General features: G+C 47.2%; 1 protein-coding gene across 2 annotated transcripts in view; it reads right to left on the reverse strand.

The window, feature by feature from the left end:
• Positions 1–18,839, reverse strand: part of FEZ2 (fasciculation and elongation protein zeta 2) — a 400,578-nt gene that overhangs the window by 20,954 nt on the left and 360,785 nt on the right. For both annotated transcript variants that reach the window (XM_085612191.1, XM_085612192.1), the window contains one exon: positions 18,145–18,210. In XM_085612191.1, coding sequence (XP_085468317.1) covers positions 18,145–18,210 — 66 coding nt within the window. The remainder of the gene's footprint in view (positions 1–18,144; positions 18,211–18,839) is intronic.

Genomic DNA, 18,839 nt, shown 5'->3' on the forward strand with positions numbered 1-18,839 from the left:
AGTAATCTGCAAACGCACGTGCAAACAACTTTGTGAATCGGGCGCTTTGAGATTTCCTTGAAGGGGTTTCAGAGAGTACTTTCAAATGTATTTTGTATGAAAAAAAAGAGAAATGTAGAAACAATGTAGGGAGCGAAAGAGGACTAACGACTTCACAGATCTCAACAGCATTGTCACTTTAAGAAAACGCTACTGGCTATCAATACACTTGTCTAAGGTGGGGCCGTGAGAGGGAATTGGTGTCTATATGTAAACAGCTGTTAAAAACATGACCTTAGTATGGCTCTCATTCCTGTCTCACATGAAGACACAAACCTCATGTAATCCAGCGTTCACACCAAGGCTGGCACAGCACAAAGGCAAAGAAAGAAGTCAGATGCACTTGGAAATAACAAAAAGGGAATCCAGAGGGAGACAAAAAGACAAAATATGCGATATTCATAAACATTTATACAGTAGGGCCTCTCGATGAGAGCAGACATTCCCAAACCAAACACATTATACATTTGAACAATTAACAGTGCATGGAAGTGAAAAAAAGCAATTCATTATCAAATTTTTCTTTCAGATATCGTTTCACTCATTATGCAAGGATGGTGATCACCACAGGGGAACAAAATGGATGCCGTTCCTTTCTACCATGAACAGTTGTGCTCGAGTTAAATGTTTCACCACAGAGGGTGGTTATGAAGGCCCCGAATACGAAGGTGGCAGTAACTATGTGGCAGAACAAATGTCTCGTAATGTGGTTATCAGGACATTTTCTATCCACTCCATTATTCGACCATCCCTGGTATTAATGGGAATGCAGTGGCGGATTCTCCATTACAGCTCTGGAGCTGCGCCCCCCTCCCCCAAAATTATTTCCTTCACATTCCTGTACAAATATTAAATAGATCGATTTATTTAGAGATGGAATCCTAATCAAATCGATGTATTTAAGTGTGGGCTGTCTGTCCCAAGCTGCCTGCCTCACTCTGAAGCAGGAAACGGAAGCCAAGCAGTAAATCAACTTTCTTAACTGTGAGGCATGACGCAGGGCTTACTGTTTTGAAGCCCTTCATAATGAATCAATGGCATTTTAGTCAATGGCAGTATCCACTATAGGTCAGTGACTGTTTCAGCATCATGGTTTCGGGCGCTGGAGTTTCCATCGCTGCATTAGAGCAGCTGTCCATCATTCACAGGCATAGTTCCCACCCTTTCCCATTTGTCACACTTAGGAGTGGAAGCAAGCATGTGTTTTGGTGTATTGTCCTCTGTAATGGTAAGTGTTAGAATGCTAATCTTCTGTTATGTATATTGTTCAGAGACCCCTCACCACCCTAACCTCCCCCACTCTGACACCCCCAAGCCCTGGCTGCATATCAATGGCCCGTTAGAAGTGGAGCTGCTGCATTTGTTCCCCCATGAAGTGGATCCAAAAGACGAGCAGGCCAGGGTTCTTGTTTCCTTGTGAAGTTGATCCAAATATCCGAGTCAAGCGCAAAGCAAGAGATATGTGCTTACAGTAGACAGTAAGCTGCTGTAGGACATTAAAACTGATCCTATCTTCATGCCCTTAACAACATTAATGGCAAAAAATGGATTGATTTACAAACAATGTGTGTTAAAAACGTTAAGGCAATGTATGTCAGTGATTTAGATCCTCTCTTATTTCAGTTTTACTTAATCTTGCCTTCCGCAAGCGTTAGCTATTAAATAATTTTGTGGTTCTTTATGCATTTTTTTTCTGTGCATACTTTGAGCTGTGCAGGTGTTCATGAGGGGCTTTGATTGAGAGCGCTGACGGTGAAGCCGAATCAAAGTGCCTGGCAGTGTTGCTGGCTTCTTTCCAGAGCACACAGAACAATGGTCATGTATCCCAGTTGTAATTGCAATTTTGTGAAAATGTGTGTAAAGGGGGTGCACAGATGTCAAAATATTTACAGGGCAAAAGCAAAAGTAAATAAATTGTTAAATGCGAGTGAGTGCAGTGTATGTTTGGAAGTTGTGAAGTGAGGGAGATGCAAGGAAGTGCATTCAGGGAAGAGTGAAAAGAGGGTACTGAAGAAGAAAGAGCTGATTGAAGATCTGCTGATCTTTGTTTCAATTTTTTTCTCTGGAGGAGGATCGAGCCCAGATCCCACATTTGTCCATTATACTTGCCAGCGTCACTCACTACATAAGTCATATCAAACTTTAACACCCCACCACTTTCTAATGTCACCAGCCTTCACTGTGCAGTGGTAATGGTGGTGGGTTTTCCAGTAGCCCCAAAGTTTCCAGTAGCCCCAAAGCAGAGGGCTTTGAATGGGAAGAAAAAACAAGGGTTGGGGGTCGCTCAAAGGGGTGTGGCCGATGTACTTAAGGGCGTGGCTTAAAAGAACCCTGGGCTGAAAATCTATGCTTAGCTTAGTGTGCCGCCCGACGGGTATTTTGCTGCTTATGTTATTACATTCAGGTATATAATACAGCAAGTATAATTACACTTGCAACAAGCCAGTACTATTGGTTTTGTCAATGGGTGTTAGTTGCACAACATGAATAGGCAACAACCATGGCTTCGTAGTATTGCGTATTGAAAATGCTTCAGTTCTGAAATGATGAGACTGTGCAAGAACTAAAACGAGTCTCTTTGAAGTTACATCAAAGGCAGTGAAGGCTGGTACTGTTTCAGATCTCAGGTGTATTTTTTTCATCCTGAGGGTGAGAGCAAAAAGGGAGAGCCCGATAGGGACCCCTCTCAGCACCTGCTTTTTAGAATTGCCCGTGATCCGCACCAGCAAGACCCAACCCGCTTCAAGCCCTGTCCAAGCGCCTCCACCAGCTTTTTTTAATGCACGAGAAAGCAAAATGTTGCTGCTGTTTATCAACCAAATACCTGTCCAAAAACAAAAATAATGTGGACAGGGTTGCTGGTATTTACTCACTCAACCCTTTATACCTGGTTTAGAATCGTGGCATTAGTTTGTAGTTGGCACTACGAAAATAACAATCACCATAAAATGTATATCTACCACACGTAAGAGAGACTGGCTTGAGCCACACAGGTGTAAGTTTTGTGAGCAAACATGCCTATGTTACAAGCAATGCTAAAAAGGCTATTCAGTACCTACAGGAGGTAACCCTTCGATGCACACGTGGTGGCGTTTTGAAATGACTGCTGATCCCTCCTACAACAAAGAGGAAGATGCCCGAAAGTTTTATCATATTGATCTGCAGAAAAACATTGAATTTTGATGGCAGTAAAAGGGACTCGAGGGAAAATTAACTTTGGTGACTAGCTGATAATACTTCGTCTCTATGGAATGGCTTCACCAAATCTTGTGAAACGGCAGAAATGTAATTCTATTTGAGTTTACACCAATGATGGGAGTACGTTTGTGACTTTTTGGAGGCTGACAACCATCCCAGGTGGAACTCATGGAAATCTACACAAGTCACAAATTCCTAAGTGTACGTCGAGTTAATTGGTACACTCGAACATCATTTTTTTTTATCTTCAGCATCATTCATTTTTGCTTTCTCTACACCCATTACTTTCTTACAGTATCGCTGTCTCTTCCCTACGCTAAAAACACACTTCACCCTAGATTTTATTTTAATTCTCGTGTTTACAGGGCAGTAATAGTCATGGAAACGTCTGGTATATAGACACACAGATGCAACTTTATGAATGTTAATTTGAAAATATTTCACCATACTAAATAATTTTTCTGTGTCACAATCTGGATCAGTGGAGATTATTTTACACCCTTAGATGGACCTCTGTTAACCAGGATGTGGGAGATTATACCACCAAGCGATTCTTTTTGAGCTCTTAAATTAACCTTGGGTGCACAATAAAGTATTTTACCAGGGCTTTCATTTAGCATACCTTAAAAGGATACAACAGTCTGGCCTAACATCCAGAGGTAGATTCACCACAGTGAAACATTCTGTGAAAAACACACAGGAGGTTTATAAGTACTGTGCAATTCTGCATGCATTTTTCCATTCCCTACGCACAGGAACACTGCCATCTACTAGGTACTACGAAAATCTACACCAGCCCTAAATAGGCGCGAATCGATGGATGGGTGCATGGTCATCCCAGACACTTCACGTTCTAGTCTGCAAGCTCCCTTGATGTGAATTACCTGGCAACTACATTTTGTAAAACGTACCTAGGCTAACTTTGTCACAGTCTGACGTTTTTTATAGGTACTGTGTGGTTTTGTGCATTTTGAATTGGTTCTAAACACATTCAGACAGCCTTTGTTGTTTTTAGTACTGCATATGCAACTCCCTTCAGTGCCTTACCTATGCAGCACGTTGGCTGCGTGTACTTGCTTCAAGCATCTTGACATCATCATCATACCTTTGCTTTGTCTACTGTACTTTGAATACCTATCCATAACACTGAAATGACCTTAACTTAGTCCCCTTTACTTTTTGTTTTATTAATTGATATTGTAAATGACTTTTCCTAACAGTAACCATAACCCTAAACTGATTTACATCAATTCAAATTATTGTTTATTAGAAATACTAACAGTAGCATTGGTTTTTAATTGTTAAAATTATATTAAAAAATGAATAACCACAAATTAAATGACATACACTGATGGTCTTTCAGGCGTATCCTCGCCCCTTTGCAGATTCTTGCCCAGCCCCGCTCCCAGATCTGCTACACAGTACCCAGAGGCGATTCCCACTGTACAATTATAGTTAAGTTAGAGTTTCAACAGAAATATATTTTTTTGCTTTGTTAATAACTTTGGAGAAATTTATCAAATCTGTACAAAACATCCATTTCAGCTCCTGCCTAGAAGGTTTCGGTATGATCCGTCAAGTTGGTACCAATAGGAAGGGGGTTCAAAAAATTGACTTCCCATGGTAAATCCCAATGGAATTTTCTGTTACATGTGGAAAAAAAAAACTCAACGAAATTGCACAAAATTTGACAAAAAGTCAGAACTTTATTCTGGAAGGTTGCTGTTAGACCTGTCAGCCCTTTGGCAGTTCCCTCCTCATTTGATTATTTTTGTCCCTTTTCCCCTTCTCATTTTTTCTGCCTACCCAGCTTTTTGGGGTACTGACGTAGAGGTTCTGGGCGCCTCTTCCTCATCACATGAGGGAAAGGCGCAAGGTGCTCCTCTGAGGAAAACTAGGGAGGGGAGGTGAGATTCTAAAATGGTGGCACCAACTGTCACCTCAGCACCTGGACCATGACTGCCATGGGGGTTTCCAGAACTTTCTGGGCCCTTCTGGCAGGTCAGGCCCAAGGTGATAAATAGAGGTGGCAGGTGGGCAGCCATTTTAGAAGAGAGCTGAGTGGCCGGTTAGCCAGGAGTAAGGCATCTGAGTGGGGAGGTGGTTGCACTGGGCAGGAAGTGACAGGTCTCAGGGTCTGCGCAGTTACCCTTGCCAGCGACATCACCCCCAACCTCTTGACCGGTCCCTGTGTGCCGCCAGTGACTTGAAACACTCGTTCCAGGGAGGCCTCTGAGGAGAGTGATCCCCTGACCTCTTGATTCGCGGAGAGGGCCATTACTGTAGGCTGTCGCTTTACAGCCCTGTAATTGACTGGGATTCCGGCCCTGGCCTGGGGGTAGCCACTCTGACAAGCGAGGAGTGGAACGCAGCCTGTAGCAAGAGGACTGAGCCATAGTGCCCCACTGTCCCGGAGCCTACCCGGTAGCGTAAAGTGCAGCGCCAGCCCCCCCCCTGCTCCCCCGTAAAATACCATCGTTGAGTCTATACCTGAAACGGACCCCATCGCCACCCCGTGAAGGTCGAGTGGCCGGAGGTCCTCTGAGTGGACTTGCGGTGCCCCGTGGACTGCAGAGGTGAGGGGCCGGGAGTCAGCGACGCCGCTGAAAACTCTGACGAGAGTCGCTTCAGGAAGTAAGCAGGAAGGGGAAGGGGAAGGGGGCGGGTTCGGCCTGGAGGCTCCCGTCCTCCGATCACGTGAGGAGGGGCCGTAGCGCCGCCCTTCACCAATGCGAGTGAGGAGGACTGCGCACTGCAGTGGTGTTCGAGGGGGAGTACAGGAAATATCCAGGGTCACAACCTAACTGTCAGGAATCCGAAGCGGAGGGAGGCACTGTTCCAACCGTGTGAGGGGTAATCTGTGGAAGTTCCCGGTTACTCGCCGCCCTTAGGAGGAAGGATTCCACGCTAAAGAACAGACCCGTCTCTCACAGCCTGAGGGGACAGCAGCTCCAGTTCCGGAGGGACACTTGGAGCAGAGGACTACGAGACTGTACCGTAAGCTGAGACTGGAGGAGAGGGGAGGGGGAGAGAGCGTTCTGTGAGGCCCACAGCTGAGTTCAGGATATGTCCTAATTCTACCCATTATTCTTAATCCCTGGGAAGCCGAGATCCCTAGGAGACCAGCACAGATTTCGTTGGGATTAAAGCCTAAGTAGTGCTTTGTTGAAATGAAATATAAGAGCTACTTATGAATCTCTAGTTGCCAGGGTTGTAACTAAAGCTACAATAGAATGCATTAACAAATGATGTCTAATTAAGTGGCAGTTAGACATACTAGAGAGTCCAGGTGCTGTGCATAGGCCATGAAAAAGTGGTAGTGAGATGCCAAGTTATTAATGATAGTTCATGTTAAAAGTGGTTGATTCATTCCTGGAAATGCTGTTTGTAAATGTATCTGGGTGTTAAGAGCCTAAAAAGAAAAGGAAGAAATATTGGAAGAAAAGTTTATCTTGTACAGTAAGGTCTGGGTTTTGCCTTAGAATATAGATAAACGTTCAAATGCAAATGAAATGGAATGGTTTAGAATATAATGTCAAATTGAAAACTGGGTTGTAATAAGAGAGAAATGATATAAAGCATTTCAGTAAACCTTACACGTAATCAGTGTAGTGTCCTTTTTGAGTGGTGCTACGCAAGATTGCGAGCTGAGTAGGATGCAGGCATGAAAAGCCAAGCGGAGATGTGAGCCTGTTGACCTGAGCCAAGCTACCCCTAGGACGTAGGTCTAACAAATTGGTGCTCAGCGGTGGGATCGTTATTCAGTGCTTGCATCCGCTTGGTAGCAGTTTTGCGCGCATCACCACCTACACTGTATTGTTTTGACTGGAGTTTTCTCCAGACTGTTTTCTAATTGGAGGATTTTTGAAATTATCCTGTGTATATTCCCTTTCTGGAGTAAAGTTCTTTTTACTTGTGTTGGGGTCCCATCTGATAGAATGGAATTCGAATTGGGTAGACTGGAGGAGTATACAGCGGCCCAATTGAAGGAGTTCTGCCAGGAAAGGGAGGTATTCTTTAAACAAGGGGCAAAGAAAAAAGAGCTCCAAGCAAGTTTAAGAGCCTGGGTTATGGCCCACCCTAGCGGGAAACGGGAGGAGGAACCAGGACTAGACCTCCCAGAAGAACCGGAAGTCCTTCTTCTCCCTGGGAGCGGTAATATGGACGTTGGGTCCAGGGCCCCATCAAGGGTGGGAAGTAGCGCCTCAGGGGGGAGCTTGTCCTCTGCTGACCTAGCAGACCGAAGGGAAGAGAGACAGCTTAGAATGGATCTGGCCCGGTTGGAAAAGGAGAGGGAGGAGAGGAGGTTCCTCCACGAGCTTCACTTAAAGGAGTTAGAGCTCAAAGCCCTCCAACTTGGAACCCCCAGCAGTCCCAATGGTGGCAGCATACCGAGGGAAGTCCCGAGAGAGTCCAGGCCCTACCTGCCCAAAGATGTGGTCGCTAGCTATGGTATAGGGGATGACATTGTAAAATGGCTGGCTGCCTATGAGGTCTCTCTAAGAGCCCATGGGGTCCCCGAAGCCCAGTGGGGGGGTGGCATGTATAGGTATATGCCTCCGGTGGGGAGGGATGCCTTGTTAGCGCTAGAACAGCCAGACCAGACCCGGTACCCTGTTATGAAGGTAGCCCTAGTAAGGAAATTTGGACTGACCCCTGAAAAATTCAGGCAGAGGTTTAGGGGTAGTCAGAAGTTGTCCACTCAGAATTGGGTGGACTTCTTGGACTATGCCAGGAAGGCCTTAGAGGGCTGGGTGCAGGGCAGTGATGTCAAGGACTATGAGGGACTGTACAATTTAATTTTAAAGGAGCACCTCCTAGAGAAAAGTTTTCCAGAGCTGCGTCAGCACCTGGTAGACAGCAAGCTTACCAATCCCAGGAAGCTTGCGGAGGAGGCGGATATCTGGGCGAGTACCCGGGTATCCTCAAAAGGGACTGGAGGGAATTTCCAAAGGACTGGACAGGGCGCCCCCAGAAGACAGAGGGGGGAGACAAAAAGAGGGAGTTCTCTAAAGGTCCCCAAAAGAGTTCACCAGGGAAGGGAGTAGGATTCCCTTCTAAGGTTGTTCCCCACAAACCCCCTTATCCTGACCGTGGTCAGCAGCCTAGGGTTGTCCGATGTTACGAGTGTGGTGAGGTTGGGCACTATAAGGGGGATGCCAAGTGTTCCAAGAGACCACACCCTCCCATTGGAGGAAAGACCCCTGGGGTGGCGAGTGTAGTGCTCGGGGAGGAGTTGCCCCTAGATAAGGGAGGTGAGTGGGCAGGGCTAACCTTAGTGTCCTTAGGGGATTGTGAGATGGTTCCTAAGACCCAGATGCCCTCGAATACTACTAAGTATAGGCAATGGGTCACCATCAATGCCCAGAGGGTGGAGGCTCTGAGGGACACAGGAGCCAGCATGACTATGGTAAGGAGTCAGCTGGTGTCCCCAGAGCAGGTGGTCCCCAATGTAGTCCACCCGGTTGTGATGGCTGACAACCGAGAGGGTCACTATCCGGTGGCCCAGGTTCCCTTTGAGTGGGGAGGGGTGGTGGGTCCTCTACGAGTTGCGATCAGCCCTGCCATGCCGGTCGACTGCCTGTTGGGAAACGACCTTGAACACTCGGCGTGGAAGGAGGTTGAGTTCAGGGCCCACATGGAAATGTTGGGGACCCCTGAGTGGACGTGTGCCCACACTCGGTCCGTGACCACCCGAAGAGGGGATTCACAGAGGTTGGAGCCTGGGACAAAGGCCCAACCAGCTGCCGGAAAGGGTAGACGGGGACGGGGAAAGCCTGCCCCGGCATCTGACCCTCCAAAGGTGGATGGGGCAACTAAGGTGGTCCCGGAGTCTACGGAGGGGGATGTAACGTCCCTGGAGGGCTTGCCTACCCCTGCAGACTGGCAGGTGGAGGGAGGACCTACTAGGGAAGAGTTTTGTCGGGCCCAGAAGGAGTGCCCTACCCTTGAGGGTTTACGGCGGCAGGCCGAAGCCCAGGCAGCGGGTAACGATTCGGGGAACTTCCACATATACTGGGAAGATGGACTCCTGTATAGCGAACCCAAGGCTCCGGTGCATGGTTCATCCCGGGCCTTGGTAGTTCCCCAGCGTTACCGAGCCTTCCTATTAGGACTGGCTCACGAAATACCCTTGGCAGGACACTTGGGACAAGACAAGACCTTTGCTCGACTTGTTCCTCATTTTTACTGGCCTCAAATGAGGATTACGTCCGATACTTTTTGTAGGACGTGTGTAACCTGCCAAGCTAGTGGGAAAACAGGGGTGAAGCTGAAAGCTCCCCTGGAACCACTGCCTGTCGTTGGTACCCCCTTTGAAAGGGTGGGCATCGACATTGTCGGGCCATTGGATCCACCAACATCGGCCGGTCACAGGTTTATCCTGGTTCTGGTGGATCATGCCACACGGTACCCAGAGGCTATCCCTCTGAGGACCATTACTGCACCTGCGGTGGCACGGGCCCTTATGGGAATTTTTACCCGGATGGGATTCCCCAAGGAAGTGGTGTCGGACAGAGGTACCAACTTCATGTCGGCATACATGCGGGCTATGTGGAAAGAGTGTGGAGTTACCTACCGGTTCTCCACTCCTTATCACCCCCAGACTAATGGTCTGGTGGAAAGGTTTAACAAAACCTTAAAGGGCATGATCCGGAGTCTGCCCGAGAGCCTGCGGAGGAAATGGGACATCCTCCTGCCTTGTTTGCTGTTTTCGTACAGGGAGGTACCACAGAAGGGAGTGGGCTTTAGCCCCTTCGAATTGTTGTACGGGCACCCTGTGCGTGGACCCCTCAGCCTGGTGAAGGAAGGATGGGAAAAGACTCCCAGAAAACTTCCCCCGGATGTGGTGAGCTACATGCTGGCCTTTCGTAGCCAAATGGCTAGGTTGTGGAAGCAAGCTTCTGAAAACCTAGAAGCCAGCCAAACGGTCATGAAGGAATGGTATGACCGAAACGCTCACCCGGTGGAGCTGGAGCCTGGCCAGAAGGTGTGGGTGATGGAACCTGGAGAGCTTAGCGCCCTCCAGGATCGCTGGTCAGGTCCCTTTGAGGTGGTTGAGAAAAAGGGCAAGGTTACCTACGTGGTAGATCTTAAGACCCCCAGGCAGCCCCATCGGGTGCTCCATGTCAACCGCCTCAAGCCTCACCAAGAGAGACCCGAGGTCACGTTAATGATGGTGACTGATGGGTCAGAGGAAGAGGAAAGTGAACCTCTTCCTGATCTGTTTGCGTCCCGAGAGAAGGATGGATCGGTGGAGGGAGTGATCCTTTCACCGTCACTAACTCCTGAACAACGGAAGGACTGTCGCCAGGTACTGGAGCAGTTTGCTTCCTTGTTCTCCCTTATTCCGGGAAGGACTCATCTGTGTACCCATGATGTGGACACAGGGGACAGCCCACCTGTGAAGTCCAAGTCCTACCGACTGTCGGATAAGGTGAAGGCTAGCATCCATGAGGAAGTTACCAAGATGCTAGAGCTAGGAGTAATTGAGCCTTCAGGAAGTCCCTGGTCCAGTCCGGTGGTACTGGTACCCAAAGCTGCCCCACCGGGCACTACCCCAGAACTCCGGTTCTGTGTGGATTACAGGGGACTGAATTCAGTGACGAAGACAGATGCTCATCCCATCCTGAGGGCGGATGAGCTCATTGACCGGTTGGGAGCTGCTCAATATCTCAGTACCTTTGACCTCACATCTGGGTACTGGCAGATTTCCCTGACGGATGGAGCCAAGGAAAGGTCAGCCTTCTCCACACCCGAGGGTCACTACCAGTTCTGTGTGATGCCCTTCGGGCTCAAGAACGCCCCTGCTACGTTCCAGCGATTGGTGAACCAGGTCCTCACTGGAATGGAAGCCTTTTCAGTTGCGTACCTGGATGACATCGCTGTCTTCAGCCGCAGCTGGGAGGACCATCTGAGTCACCTTCAGGCCGTTCTTCAGGCTTTGCAGCAGGCAGGTCTGACGATCAAGGCCAGTAAGTGCCAGATCGGGCAGGGGTCGGTAGTGTACCTCGGTCACTTGGTGGGTCGGGGCAAGGTGCAACCCCTCCAGGCCAAGATCGAAACCATCATGGCCTGGGAACCCCCCAAGACACAGACAGAGGTTCGGGCCTTCTTGGGCCTCACTGGTTACTACCGACGCTTTGTCAAGGGATACGGTACCATCGTAGCCCCCTTGACTGAGCTCACCTCCAAAAAGCACCCTCGACGGGTGATCTGGACCGAGGGATGTCAACAAGCTTTTGACACCTTGAAAAAGGCCATGTGTGCGGCACCTGTTCTCAGGGCCCCTGACTTCGCTAAGGAATTCATCGTCCAGACAGATGCGTCGGAGCACGGTATTGGGGCAGTGCTGTCGCAACTCAATGATGAGGGTCTAGACCAACCGGTGGTTTTCCTATCTAGGAGACTACTCCCCCGGGAACAGAGGTGGAGTGCAATTGAGAGGGAGGCTTTTGCGGTGGTGTGGGCTCTGAAGAAGCTGCGGCCATACCTGTTTGGCTCGCACTTCCTGGTTCAGACCGACCACCGGCCCCTCAGGTGGCTGATGCAAATGAGGGGCGAGAATCCCAAACTGTTGAGGTGGTCCATTTCCCTACAGGGGATGGACTTCAGGGTGGAACATCGCCCAGGAGTGGACCACGCCAATGCTGACGGTCTCTCCAGGTATTTCCGCCTTAGTGAAGAGGACTCCCAAGGGGTTGGGTAGCTCTCCCCACTTTCAGCTGGGGGGGACGCGTGTTAGACCTGTCAGCCCTTTGGCAGTTCCCTCCTCATTTGATTATTTTTGTCCCTTTTCCCCTTCTCATTTTTTCTGCCTACCCAGCTTTTTGGGGTACTGACGTAGAGGTTCTGGGCGCCTCTTCCTCATCACATGAGGGAAAGGCGCAAGGTGCTCCTCTGAGGAAAACTAGGGAGGGGAGGTGAGATTCTAAAATGGTGGCACCAACTGTCACCTCAGCACCTGGACCATGACTGCCATGGGGGTTTCCAGAACTTTCTGGGCCCTTCTGGCAGGTCAGGCCCAAGGTGATAAATAGAGGTGGCAGGTGGGCAGCCATTTTAGAAGAGAGCTGAGTGGCCGGTTAGCCAGGAGTAAGGCATCTGAGTGGGGAGGTGGTTGCACTGGGCAGGAAGTGACAGGTCTCAGGGTCTGCGCAGTTACCCTTGCCAGCGACATCACCCCCAACCTCTTGACCGGTCCCTGTGTGCCGCCAGTGACTTGAAACACTCGTTCCAGGGAGGCCTCTGAGGAGAGTGATCCCCTGACCTCTTGATTCGCGGAGAGGGCCATTACTGTAGGCTGTCGCTTTACAGCCCTGTAATTGACTGGGATTCCGGCCCTGGCCTGGGGGTAGCCACTCTGACAAGCGAGGAGTGGAACGCAGCCTGTAGCAAGAGGACTGAGCCATAGTGCCCCACTGTCCCGGAGCCTACCCGGTAGCGTAAAGTGCAGCGCCAGCCCCCCCCCTGCTCCCCCGTAAAATACCATAGTTGAGTCTATACCTGAAACGGACCCCATCGCCACCCCGTGAAGGTCGAGTGGCCGGAGGTCCTCTGAGTGGACTTGCGGTGCCCCGTGGACTGCAGAGGTGAGGGGCCGGGAGTCAGCGACGCCGCTGAAAACTCTGACGAGAGTCGCTTCAGGAAGTAAGCAGGAAGGGGAAGGGGAAGGGGGCGGGTTCGGCCTGGAGGCTCCCGTCCTCCGATCACGTGAGGAGGGGCCGTAGCGCCGCCCTTCACCGATGCGAGTGAGGAGGACTGCGCACTGCAGTGGTGTTCGAGGGGGAGTACAGGAAATATCCAGGGTCACAACCTAACTGTCAGGAATCCGAAGCGGAGGGAGGCACTGTTCCAACCGTGTGAGGGGTAATCTGTGGAAGTTCCCGGTTACTCGCCGCCCTTAGGAGGAAGGATTCCACGCTAAAGAACAGACCCGTCTCTCACAGCCTGAGGGGACAGCAGCTCCAGTTCCGGAGGGACACTTGGAGCAGAGGACTACGAGACTGTACCGTAAGCTGAGACTGGAGGAGAGGGGAGAGAGCGTTCTGTGAGGCCCACAGCTGAGTTCAGGATATGTCCTAATTCTACCCATTATTCTTAATCCCTGGGAAGCCGAGATCCCTAGGAGACCAGCACAGATTTCGTTGGGATTAAAGCCTAAGTAGTGCTTTGTTGAAATGAAATATAAGAGCTACTTATGAATCTCTAGTTGCCAGGGTTGTAACTAAAGCTACAATAGAATGCATTAACAAATGATGTCTAATTAAGTGGCAGTTAGACATACTAGAGAGTCCAGGTGCTGTGCATAGGCCATGAAAAAGTGGTAGTGAGATGCCAAGTTATTAATGATAGTTCATGTTAAAAGTGGTTGATTCATTCCTGGAAATGCTGTTTGTAAATGTATCTGGGTGTTAAGAGCCTAAAAAGAAAAGGAAGAAATATTGGAAGAAAAGTTTATCTTGTACAGTAAGGTCTGGGTTTTGCCTTAGAATATAGATAAACGTTCAAATGCAAATGAAATGGAATGGTTTAGAATATAATGTCAAATTGAAAACTGGGTTGTAATAAGAGAGAAATGATATAAAGCATTTCAGTAAACCTTACACGTAATCAGTGTAGTGTCCTTTTTGAGTGGTGCTACGCAAGATTGCGAGCTGAGTAGGATGCAGGCATGAAAAGCCAAGCGGAGATGTGAGCCTGTTGACCTGAGCCAAGCTACCCCTAGGACGTAGGTCTAACAGTTGCTTTCTGTGATGTGCTGTAAATCTATTGAACCATTTAAGAAATTTGCGTTTAAAAATGTGCTCTGCGTGGCCAAGAAGGGTCTAAATTAATAGGTATATCCAGACTGTTGGCTAGATATGCTCCGATTGGCTACTTTAAGGAGGGGGGGCTTGTCAATGATGACCGACTTGTCACAACATGAATCAATATGTTCAGGTGACTGTTAAAGGACTGAGGAACATATCCCCAGTGTTTTGAAAATGAATGAAAAAACATAAGGAGGCTGGGCATGCACACACTGACCCCCAGGGGCATGTAGGGTGGTCCCAAAGGGACTGGCTGGCTACAACTTGTTGTGGCAGCCATTACAGGATGTTGGGTCATGGTCCTCACTGAAATGCATTGCAGCAAATGGCAGGTTTTGAGGGTCATAAAAAGGAGCACAAATAAAGGGTGATAGACAGAATACAATCATGTGCTGGTGCTGTTCTATTTATTTTGGAATTCTGACGAGTTCTCACATGATTTTACCATGTGAAAATTGCTTACTCCTTTTCAAGTACATATAGGGGTGTTTTATTCCTTATGAACAATGGATTAGGAAGATGAAATCGTATTGGATAAAAGAGGTGGGAGATCCCTAAAGAAACCAGGTATTTTGTGATAAATATCATTCTTGTGATTATGGTGTTTTCTTGTTCCCCGCTTCTACTCCATTCCTCAAAAATTCCTCAAAAATTAATGTTTATCGCCCCAAACCCTCTTTATTGCATTAGCAATTGTCTAAAAGTGAGTGTGGTCTTTTGTAAAGGCCGAGTGACCCCTGTTTAGTGTGAACCAGGGAACAGCAGCTTGCATATCGAGATAGTTAAGCACATGCCTAGTGGCAAAAGCAAAACTAAAAGCCTCGGAAAGTAAAGTGATGCTTGATGCTTGCTATAAAGTCATACTGGCTGTAAGATGTCACGATTGGCAGCTAAGAGTGTTTTTCGCTATTCACTCCTACCCTCCCCCCCGCCTCCCCCCCATTATATTCCAAGATACTTTTTTTTTCTTTTTTCTTTCACGTGCCCATCCCTTTCCGAAGAAATCTGTTGCATGTTAAAAAATCTTTAGGTGAAATTAAACTTTATGGTCCGTTTTACTCATTTGCTGTTGCACAGGGTTTCGTAAATTCGGTCTCTTGGTGCAGATCTTTCAGAGAACAAATGCACTTGACTGTGACCGTCTGAAGGAGTTCTGCAAATGAATCTCACACAGCTGTAAAGGGAGTGAGTATCAAGAGGTAGAACCGTGGTAGAAACAGCGATTTGCCCACCTCTTCAGACCTACTTAATCCTACACTTATCGATAGGGTGTACACATCTAAAGTCTCTAGTGGAGCACGGATAGTTTATGAAGTATGATGGAGCCAGATTGTGAATACCTTTGGACCTCGCATGCTAGCTTGAACCGAATCCTCGCTAACTAGCAACGATCTCCTGCCTGCTGCCATGGGACCCCGTTTCCAAAGGCCCAAGATCAGGCAGACTCCTGTATTCTCTCCCCCTTTGCAAAAACCAATCTGGGCAACAGGCACACCAGAACTGTGTGTGTTACAATAATCCTGGTGTTAAAAGCAGTTCCAACCACATTAGCCCTGTTGAGGACGGTAGGAAATGTCATCCGGAAAAGCAACTTATTCCTACAGCGGCGATCTGATGGTCAAGGTCTATTTTGACCTCAAACGTCACAACCAGATTTTCCACCTTTTCTTCAGAAGAGATGTACTGCCCAGAAAGTTCTGGGTGAGATAAACCTCACAGGATGAACCTTTGTCTGCCCAAAATATAATAAACTCTGATTTAGAGTTGTTCTACTGCAGGCAACTTTGGCTCGTCCATCATCTCCCCTCCTCAAGAACCTTCTGAAGAGCTGTTGTTGCTTCAAAGTTTTTAGAAAATGTAACAAACATGAAAGGCATTGGCATAGGACTCTATATGCAGTGACTGATCTTGGAAGATGTTGAACAGGGCGACAGGAGGCGGCTGATACATTTTATACCTGTCTTTCTGCCAACTGTCAGAAGGCATTTAATTTGCTTTATGCTCAATGCTGCCCTGAAGATTTGCAAAAAGAACTATTGATGGACAGAATGCAGAACAACGTCATACATTCACCCCAGTACAGAGATCTGGGCCTAAATCCATCATTTTTTTGCTCACCATGCCATTCCAGATTGGACCCAGCCATATGCAAATCAGTCTTGACCCTGTGCCCAATGGGAACAGTCCAGCCCGAACTGCCAGGCCATGTCCTCCCTGGACTGGAAACAAGCATCCTAGGACCAGTTTCGGGGTTTCACCCCTCTTCAGCCAGGATAGCTTGATTCCAGTGGCATGGAGAGCACGGGACTCACGTCTGAGCATACCCGTCCCACTCGGGGTGACAAATGCAAAAAGAACTATTGATAGACATAACACAGAACAATGTCATACATTCAGATTTGCAGCAGCTCAAACAAGACTTCTGCTTTAGAGAAGGTTTCCCGAGCTCAAACTCATCAAGGAACCATATTATGAGGACACTCAAGCCCCATATGTGCGCCATAAGTAGGAGAGCTACTTGTGTTGCGCACACGAACTGCATTGGTGTCTGCTTCCCTGTCCTCTCAACGTTTGCGGAAAGGCAGGCAGCTTGTCCTCCATGTGACAGTGTTAGCTATGGGGAAAACCGGACATTGTTTGATGTCGGCATGTATTTCATGTGCCGAGAGCTGTATTAAAGAAGCAGTGTCTACTACAGACATATATAACAAAATATAAGGCATGTTTTAAAAATGAAATAACACACTTTTATGATGAGCAAACTGCAATGAACAAAACAGAAATAAAAACAACCGAAGTTCTGCCACTTCCTATGTCGATCATTATTCTATGTAGACCTCACTCATCGAAGAGGGCCAACAGAGTCAGAGGAATGCAAAAGAATTCCTCTTTGGAGACATTTACCCAGCGTGACAGAAAGGAGACATTGTTTTCATGGTCAAAATTAAATATATGGGTGAAAGTAGCGAGAGCATAAACCAAAGCATGCCAAAAGGAAGATGGCTTCGGTTTCTGAACTCTACAGGCTGGCTGGCGGTGCCCTTTCAGGCTAACTTCATGCTTCATAAATAAATGCAGTAAATATAAGGTATTCCTCCAGGACAGTCTAGGGTCGCTGGCATGGGAGTCGTACAGAATATATCCTTCTAAACATACATTTGGCCTTTTCGTAATATTCAAACAAATGGAAGTCGAGTACAATATCGATGGTTGAGATCCCTATAAAAAAGGGGTGGTTAAAAAGATGCCTCAAGGACTATATTCAGGTATTTATTTAGGCCTCAAGTCGTACGAAGTACAGCTGAGCCAGACCACGTTCCCAGCTGAACCATTTTGCCTTGCTGCAAGGAGGGAAACCTAGTCTTTCAAGTCTAAACTAACGTCATTTTGTTTCAAGCTAACAGCAAGAGTGACTTACATCTCAAAAGATAGCTTAGAGAAAGAGCATTATGATAAGCAAAACAAGATGCTTTGCTCTTAATATGCATGTTTGCGGGAAAATTGTGTATCTAGACATGTACGCCTTGGATTGATATAAAGCAACACATTTTGTGTGCTTCTTTTCGGCAAAATTAGGTTTCTAGATCCTCAATATACTATGACAGACCTCAACGAAGCAATAATCCACGGAAAACCAGGAAAGAAAGCAGAAATCAGCATTTAGGACTACAGTTCAACCAAACAGCGGGGATGAACACTTTTGCAAGTATAAATTTAGCAAAGGCAGGAAATCTCAAAAAAAGAATTGTGGGTAAACTACTTCAACAGCAAATGTGATTTATATGCCTTTGATAATATTTCATATAGTGTAGCACCATGCAAAAAATAGATATACTTTTTGTGAACAATTATTACAATTCACTAAACAACACACAAAGCAAATATTTATACAGCATTTTTTAAATATGAGGAATACTGATTTTTGTGGGGAAAGAACATCTTTACTTCACTTCATCCATTGTGCCACTGCACTAAACAGAATGAAATATGTATGAGATGAACCATGAGAGATCTTCACATACACATACTAAATGCTAGAGCTTGTTAAAACATTAATGACGTAAAATGCAACATTAATGTTAACATACAAACTCACCCTTCAAAATGTAGTCTGTTAACAAAGTTGGCACTTTCTCGCTGTCCTCTTTCATAGCGTGAAGGACTGGAAAGGGAAAAGAAACTTATTGATCATTGCTACTTATTCAGGCATTTTGTAAAGCGCTAAATCCATAGGACTCATTTCACTAACCATTGTAGTAGGTACTCTACGACCTTCCAGAATCCCTAATACAATTACAGTCGCAAATGGACCACCGTTCGACACTTGTGGCCTCCTCTCCACAGACATGGTTCTCAAAGTAGGTCACATTCTAAACAGCCAGTGTCACCCATAGGAGGAAGGAAACAATCCCACACATAGGAAACATAAGGGCCCTTTCTTTTCTCTTAGCATTTTTGGGCTGTTGAGACTTTTAAGAGGACAACCGACACTTTGCAGATGAGGTGGCACCTAAATCAAAAGAAGCACGAGCCACGCGGAAAGGTTTGACATGGATTGCCATCCATTTGGCTCTGTCAATGCTTGTTTTGTTTTCGAATGATTTTTGCAAAACTTCGTGGTTGGGGAAGTTGCCATGCCCTCGTCAATATATTAAAACACACTGGCGAAAAGCAACAATTATTTTGTGGATCGCAGAAGGCATACATCAACATAATAGTTCCTTCGTGGCAGTGAAGGAGGCTATTGCGTGTGTGCTTGAGTGGGCATAATGCGGTCACTCACAGTTAAAT

Source organism: Triturus cristatus, chromosome 6 (assembly GCF_964204655.1).
Source record: "Triturus cristatus chromosome 6, aTriCri1.1, whole genome shotgun sequence".
NCBI classification, from domain to species: domain Eukaryota; kingdom Metazoa; phylum Chordata; class Amphibia; order Caudata; family Salamandridae; genus Triturus; species Triturus cristatus.